Source organism: Camellia sinensis, chromosome 9 (assembly GCF_055761805.1).
Source record: "Camellia sinensis isolate YWXY chromosome 9, ASM5576180v1, whole genome shotgun sequence".
In the NCBI taxonomy this organism is placed as follows: Eukaryota; Viridiplantae; Streptophyta; class Magnoliopsida; order Ericales; family Theaceae; genus Camellia; species Camellia sinensis.
Genome location: NC_138969.1, coordinates 165,705,348 through 165,713,564, shown reverse-complemented (window position 1 = coordinate 165,713,564; position 8,217 = coordinate 165,705,348). Strand labels below are relative to the sequence as shown.

Sequence of the window (8,217 nt, the reverse complement as noted above, 5' to 3'; positions counted from 1 at the left end):
CTGGCGCATTACACTGACACTGTAGTGGGTGGGGCCTATTGTAATTTTTTTTTTTTGTATTATTTATATATATCAATTGTGATTTATAACTTTAAAAGTAGAATTCTAAACACAACTTCACTGAGCTGATAGATTAAAAAAACAAAAAAAACCAAAGATTAAGTCAAACTATCATATCAAGATAAGACTTATACAATTGCTACATCATTAGTCCAACTCCAACTAAGTTCGGATCCCCTCCTTGTAACTCCTCCTTACAATCCTCCCTGCAACGGTTGAGATCAACTGTTACAACATCCAACGGTTGATTTCAATTTCTTTAACAGCTGATCTTAGCCGTTGGATATTACAACAGCTAATCTTAGCTGTTGCAAAGAAGATTGTAAGGAGGAGTTACAAGGATGGAATCCCAACTCCAACTGTAGAGCTCTTGCTCTAGTTCTGAAACATTTTTCTATATATATTTATATATTCTTAAGTTGACACATTTATTGCATCATTATTTACTCTTTAAATTAACAAATTGTTTAAGACATAATTTTAGATTTTACTTTTATTATATTTTTTTTTGTCATATAAACATTTTTTTTTTGAGGGGGGTCATGTAACACACTTAAATACATACAAAGTTAACGGGTGTGTTTGGTTTGGTTTTAAAAGATAAATTTTTAAAAAAATCTTGAAAAAAGAGTTTAGAATTTTTTTTGATTTGTTTGATTGTATATTTTGAAAATAATTTTAGAGTTTTAGAGTATAAGAGTTTGGGATGATTTGATATTTTATTATAATTAGATAGATATGTGTGAGGAAAAAATTGATTGAGAAAGAGAGAGAAAAGAAAAAAATAATTGATTGATATATAAGAAAGAGAAAGTAATTTTCAAAAAAAATTTAAAAAAATTTTAAACAAACAAAATTTTAAAAAAAAATTCAAAAATTATAATTTGAGAATTAAATCAAACAACACCGACATCTCCCAAAGATGCTCCGACAGAAATAGCTTTTTACATTTTGCAAGCGAATGGTTGACAAGTCAATCTGCCTCCGAAGTACAAATCCGTGGGTCAGGTCTTTTGGTAGTGGGGAAAATTACTATCCAATATAATTGGTGGTGTTGGGGGAAGTTTGGAATTTGGGTTTTTTTTTATTGTTTTTATGAAAAGATAAATTTTTTGTAAAATTAAAAAAAATACATCTAAATAAAATATCATATTTAATTTCATGATCATTTTATTTTTTTCTCATAAAATCATATCTAATTATAAAAAAATTCAATTATCTTTCTAAACATAAAAAAAAAATTTCTAATAATATCTTACAACTAAAAAAACCTACATAAAAACTCACTTCCCAAACACCCACAATGTTTAAAAAAAATTATAAAATTATTAAAATTTTATTATGCAATCAAAAGAAAATTACTCCCTCCGTCCCAAAATATTAGTCCCTTATTCCATTTTTCATTGTCCCAAAATATTAGTCCCTCTTTATAAATCAAGTACAAAAATAATGTAAATTTCCTATTTTGCCCTTCTTTTAAATTAATAAACAATTTAAAAAGTACAATTATGACATTGATATTCTCAAAAAATGTACTATCAAAAGGGTAATTTTGGAAAACTAATTTTTTTCAAATACAATAAGTGTACTACCAAAAAAAGTTGGATTCCCCAAAAGGGACCAATATTTTGGGACGGAGGGAGTACATACTTATTGATAAAAAAATCTAACGAAGAGGATGATCAAAGTCATCATGTGATCGTCATCTATAAGACAAAACATTCTTAACAATATCTAAAAGTTTAAGTTCAAGTTATTTAGTAGCAATGTAATGGTGCTTTATATGTCTAATATCACCCATATAAACTTTCAATGTGAGACAAGGTGTTTTAAACTCCCCCACTTATAAATTCTCGCGTCCTCGCGAGGGTCTATAATCAATCAAAATATCACGACAAACTCGTGGCCAGCCTAGAACAAGTGGATGGTTGTGTGCCATAAGTCGACTTTGATACCATTTGTAACGCCCTACGACTTGTTGGCCTAAGTAACTTGTGGGTCGACCAACAATACCCAAAAGCTTAAATCCAAGTTATTTAGTGGCAAGGTAGTGATGCTTTATATGTCCAAGATCACTCATGCAAACTTCCAATGTGGGACATGGTGTTACAATATTTGTTAGGGTTCCATATTTGTATAGATTTCTTTATTCTCATAGTTTCTTGATTAGCACTTTACATAAGTCCTATAAAGAGGCCACCTCTTGTATGTAATAGTTCGATGTAATATTAACATTATTCAACATATAGTGGGTGTTTGGGAAGTGGGTTTTTTTAGTTGTAGGATATTATTAGAGAAATTTTTTTTTTATATTTGGGGAGATAGTTGGATTTTTTTGTAGTTGGATGTGATGCTTGTGAGAAAAAAAGTGAAATGATTATAGCGTTTGATGTAATATTTTGTTTAGATTTTTTTTTTGTAACCAATTTGTCTTTTAATAAATAAAAAAAAAAAACCAAAAAAAACTCAAAAAATTTCTTTCCAAACACCGCAGTAGAATTCTCTATTCTCTATCTCTTCTCTCACTCTTTATACAATTATATTAACGTGATATCAAAGCACATGCATGTTTTAATTTTTTGATTTCTCATCTTCAATCTCGTTCATTGCTTCCATTGTTTTTCCTAGTAATATTTAAAATGGGTGTAAGATCTGTAACACATGAGATTCACACTAATGTGTAAATCATTATTATTATTATTATTATTTTAATATAGTGTCTATCATTTGTATTGTTATAACCTTTGTTTTTTTGTATCTATAAGCGATGTGTACCTTGGCTATACATAAAAGAAAACTGATTGATAAATAGGGTCAACAAAGATTTAGGTGTGTTTAGTTTGTGTTTTGAGATAATTTTTTTAAAAAAATTTAGAGAGAAAGTTTAAGAAATTTTTTTGATTGTATATTTTGAAAATAGTTTTGGAATTTGAAAGTTTGTGATGATTAGATATTTTATTGTAGTTGAGTAGATGTGTGTGAGAGAAAAAATGATTGAAAAGGAGAGATGAGAGAAAAAAAATGATTGATTGACTTGTTTAATACAACAACAATACCAGAAATTTGTGCAGCATTTGCTGCTGGGTATTTGAGATAAAAATGTCCAATATCTTCTTGCAACAAAAGTCTTACCCAAGAAATTCTCTGTTTGATATTTTCAATTTTCAAAGATTATTTCCGTCCCAAAAAAGAGAAACCATATGAATTTGAGTTTTTTTTTTTTTTTTTCCTTCTTATACCAAACTGGTTTTGAATTTTTTTTAGAAATCAGATTTTTAAGACTACCAAAGTATTGATTCCTTTTTCTGCAATTTCCATTTGACCTCTACCATTTCTATGGATCAGAAAGTAGAGATTTAATCCCACTGAGATTAGACAGAAACTTGTGAAGTGCATCAAACCTCATCAGAGCTGCCGATATAAGATTTGTCTATCATCTCTAATAAAACTTTCGATGCATTCCTTGAAGTGATCTAGCAACAAAATTTAATAACTTTACAGTTCAGTTCAATTATCATGAAAACAAAATTGTGAAACCTTGTCATACTTCTTCATGATCTTAGAGAATGCCAATAGATTCAAGAAATGAAACATCGATTATCCACATGTCAGTTAAGCTTAAATTACAGAAAAGAATAGAAATTAGTTTATATATATTAGCAAGCGGGGAAAGGGATGAAGGGGAGCGCATATTACCTGCAATTACTCTGTTTACTACACGGGTAAGAAAGAAGATTTAGGTATCAAATGAGTAAAATCACGATAAACCCTTAATAAGAGGCCAAAATAAATTACACATTCAAACTGCAAAATATGTTCCTTACATCACTGAAAACTATATTTTCCAAAGAGGACTACAACAAACAAGCACACAATCTTCAATTGACATACAAGAAATCAAATTCAGTTACTTCCCCACAATCAGCTTTGCCCTTGCATGCCCTTCACTTATTTGAAATTGACTCCCTAACCCAAAATGAGCCATCAACAGCCAAACCAAAGTGATGAGCTGCCCACCTTTGTTGAGTTGTGAGGCATGGGTAATGGCTCTGCAACGACACGCTGCATAGGACAGCAATTCGACCCAAACTTTGCTCATTATCTCCCATTTTTTTTCCTCTCCTAATTTATTCATCTCTTTGGCCAACATGGATGCATCAAACAACACAGATTTGCTTCTATCTCCTTTAACAGCAACTGGTTTTACTGCTGTATTAACACCAAGGATACTATTGCAGGCATGTTTCTGTACTTTATCTGGTACTGAATCCCCTTTGCAACAGCATATCTTAAAGCAGCAAAAGATATTCAAGCATGAGCATGCCGTTTCCTCTCCTCGTTGCTCTTGGGCAGTGGGGGCTTTTGGGCTGGTTTGATTTTGCTGCTTGTGTTCCGATTCACTGCCACAGAAGCACTTGTAGAGACACAAATTCTTCTTGTCCTTCTTTATTTTTCTTCCACGAAAGAATTTCTTGGCCTCAGCACAGGTGTCTCGGAATCTTATTTGCCCAATACCTGCCACAGTGGACATCATTGTTGCCTGCATGATTAGAAGGTATAACATGTAATTAGACAGGAGCTTAGACAATTCACGGTAATCCTTCTTTTTAGCAGCACTTTCTGACTTCTTAGCATTGACACCCTTAGCATTAGCAGCATTGCCTGAGTTCTTAGCATTGTTTTGAGCAGCATTTTCTGAGCTCTTAGCATTGAAACCCTCAGCATTAGCAGCATTGCCTGAGTTCTCGGCATTGTTTTCAGCAGCATTGCCTGAGTTCTCAGCATTATTTTCAGCAGCATTTTCCGACTTCTTAACATTGACATCCTCAGCATTAGCAGCATTGCCTGAGTCCTCAGCATTCAAGCAGAGTTCAGTGGCTATGTGCCACAACACAAGGCTCTCATCAAAATCGACCTCATTGATCCAAGGGAGCAAGTCATTGCAACTTTCAAACCGAAGAACCCAATCACCTCTGGCTGAATATATCTCCTTGGCAGTTTCTAAATCATCCGCCATCACAGATTTCATCTTCAACTCCTCAAAGATATGGTCTCTTAATTCATTGGTGAAGCTGACAGTTTCCACATATTTCAGCCCATCCAGCATGTTGGTAAGGCCAAACCAGCCTATAAATTTTTCCCACCATTTCATACGTGGGTTCAGACAATATTGTATCAAGTTGTATTGAGAAATCGATTCAGACCACCTGCGGCGCAACATTTGCATAGACTTCCATTGCTTTTCTGGCCATCTATTTCTTTTAACCCTGAGTATCGATATAAGGAACCTAAAGAAACAGGATGGATAGTCAGGCTCGGTGAGGGTCACAGCAGTCCAGTCAGAGGAAAGGACCATTGCGAAAGCTGTTGCATCAAGGGCAATGGCACCGATTAGCAAGGTGTAGGTAACTCCAATATCAAAATTATGAAATTCCTTCTTGCTCATAAAACAGAAGAGCAAAAGGGCTGCACAAGTTAACGTAAATGAAGCAAACCGAAAAAAGTATCCCCAGAAACTTTGCACCACCACCACCTTTGTCTAGAGGATTTCATAGATGAAACTAAGTTCTACCTCCACGACTCTGAAGGCGTCTCTTGCCGTTCTCTTGAGGAAGAAGTCTCGGCTCAGGCTGCGTTCACGGAAGCTGAAGATCAGATCGGCAATCAGCCCCTTGAAAGTTACAAAAAATCCACAAGCACGTCGCACCACCTCCAAATCGGACAAGTCGTCTCTGTCTCCAGCACTTTCAGTTTTGATTACCCGATTAGGCTCTGGAAGCATTTCTATCCTTGTGGGAAGTTTTGCTTTGATCTTTGAAGTGTATTCATCCATGAGCTTGGCATAGTTAGGCCCAGGATCAGGTGCTGTGAGCAGAGAGTTTCTGAATCTACGCGTGCTAGCGAGATAGAGAGACCGAGTGCGCTCAGTGTACTTGATGAGGCCTGCAAAAAACATGAGCATGGTGGGGCGCCAAAGCTCTTTAAAGGGATATGATTGAACGAATGCATAGATAACAGCCCAACACTGGAATCCCAGGCCAAGAAAGTGCCTGAGCCACAGTTCATTATCCTCGAGGGCAAAAGCGGTTATGGTGTCGGGACCTCCAAGGTGAACCAAGAGAAAGGGTGCCCAAAATGCCAGAAGATCTGGAGAAGTCTCAGAGCCAGAGGCGCTCCATTGGCTTTTGGAGATGAGTCCCACTGCAAAGTTAGCAGTAATGTCTGCAAGCAAGTCTGCCAACCACAAGGGCATGGTTACAAAAGCACTTGACATTCGCTTTCTCAAAGGCGCAGAGAAGATTAGTAAGATTTGCAAGAAGAGGCTAACAAGGATGACTACCCGGACATCCCATATTTCCCAGAGCTTCTTCCAATGTTCAATGATTGGTTTGCTTAAACCATCCATTTGGCTAACTTCTCTCTCTCTCTCTCTCTCTCTCTCTTAGTTTTGTTTGGGGAGATGCTACAGATCAGAAGCACACAATTTGGACATGGTAAGAAACATGAACATGCTCAGGCTCTGTTGAAGACTGTTACTAAGGGGTAAGGCTCTCATGATATTTTTGATTTGAGAAATTTGAGATTTGTTTTTGGAATTTGGGTGTGAATGGTTAAGCTCATGGTCAAGTGAAGTCTAGACTAGGTATCAATTTCCTGGTTCTTACATAAAGCCATATTGTTGCTAACCAAGAATTTGTGACACAACTACCAAGAAATTTAAAAGAAAGCACATACAATAACTGTACTCTATGAAACAATTCATTAATGGTTGTTACAATTTTAATAATTGAACTACAATTGTCGCATTTAGTATTCAGTCAACATTGACTTAATAAATTACTAATAAAATGAATAATTAAATAAATAAGACATTCACTGAATAAATAAATTATTTGAAATTTCAACTTTTGCAGGTGGATAAGAGAATCCTTAATACGCTACAACGAAATTTTAATAGAACCCTTAATCACGTTGTAGCTTAAGCAAGGAGTTTCTTGCTGCATTGACAAAGACAATAACAAATTAACAATGACTAGTATGCGATAATTAATTAAGATGAGTTGAGGAAATAAGTTCAGCAAATTAACAGAAAATCTGATCAATGAAGTAATAAGTCGTGCAATTATATCTACTATCAGCACTACGGAACACAGTCAAGGATCCTCACGGTTGAGCTATGAAAATCTCAAGACATAATCCCACAATTGTAACTATTTTGAGACGGGAATAGAGATATTTGGGACAAAGGATCTCATGCCATGTAACACTTCCCATCTGAACCTCTCTAGAATGACCTTATTAATTGAAAGGTAAATGAACTGATATCTAAATATGCAGGCATTTAACTTTGATTTATTTTTTTATCAAGAAACATTGATTTAATTATGTCTGACTATCAAATTAACATGGCCAAGTTGCTATAACTTACAATGATTATATAACTCTTCATAATTCTCTCTAATAAATTATTAACCAAGTGGGTTTACGTATGCTGGCACACAAGTCAATGAACGCAAACAAACAATTTAAAATTTTAATTTTACCATACATTAAGTAAGTAATTGGAATATAGAAATGAATCAATAAGCAAACGTCAATGAAACTTCATAAGTCAAGACTTTTTTGAAAGTCTACTACCCATGCTCTTTCTCACCTCACACGGCAGTACAGAACACGAAATAATGCTGACAGTTCACTACCTACCATTTCCTTGGAAGTTCTTAGATTGTGCTGTGTTATGAAAAAAATGTGCACCCCGAAAAATGGATTGTAGAGTTTAGATTTAAACTTGGTACAATGTAAATCATACCCAAAATAAATCTGATTGACATTTCATTTTCATGATATTTTTCAGGGTTCGCAGCGTTGCTGGTTATGTTACCTTAAACCTACATTCAGATCAAGATTGAGGGAGGAATTTTTAAAAAGAAAGAAAAGAGAAGAAAAAAGTCAAGAAAATTTAACTTAGATTTACTTTTCCACTTCTTCTTGCCTTTTCCTTTTTCTTTCCCTCAACTTTTTCTTTTGGATAAATTACAAATATGTGCCCTGAGGTTTAGTTAAATACAAATTGCCCAACAATAAAAATTTTAAAATTATAATTGAAATATGTATTTGAAATCATTACAAACTGTTAATTGATTTACTAATTTATTA

The 8,217-nt window shown here is 34.2% G+C and overlaps 2 protein-coding genes across 2 annotated transcripts; both read right to left on the bottom strand.

Moving 5' to 3' along the window:
• Nucleotides 1-3,795: 3,795 nt before the first annotated feature.
• On the bottom strand, nucleotides 3,796-5,506 carry LOC145798833 (uncharacterized). Its single transcript, XM_082887943.1, has one exon. The coding sequence runs from the start codon at nucleotides 5,504-5,506 to the stop codon at nucleotides 3,968-3,970; it is 1,539 nt and encodes a 512-aa protein (XP_082744069.1). The 3' UTR covers nucleotides 3,796-3,967.
• Nucleotides 5,507-5,599: 93 nt separating this feature from the next.
• On the bottom strand, nucleotides 5,600-6,466 carry LOC114303215 (uncharacterized). The gene has a single exon (XM_082887944.1). The coding sequence runs from the start codon at nucleotides 6,464-6,466 to the stop codon at nucleotides 5,600-5,602; it is 867 nt and encodes a 288-aa protein (XP_082744070.1).
• Nucleotides 6,467-8,217: the final 1,751 nt, after the last annotated feature.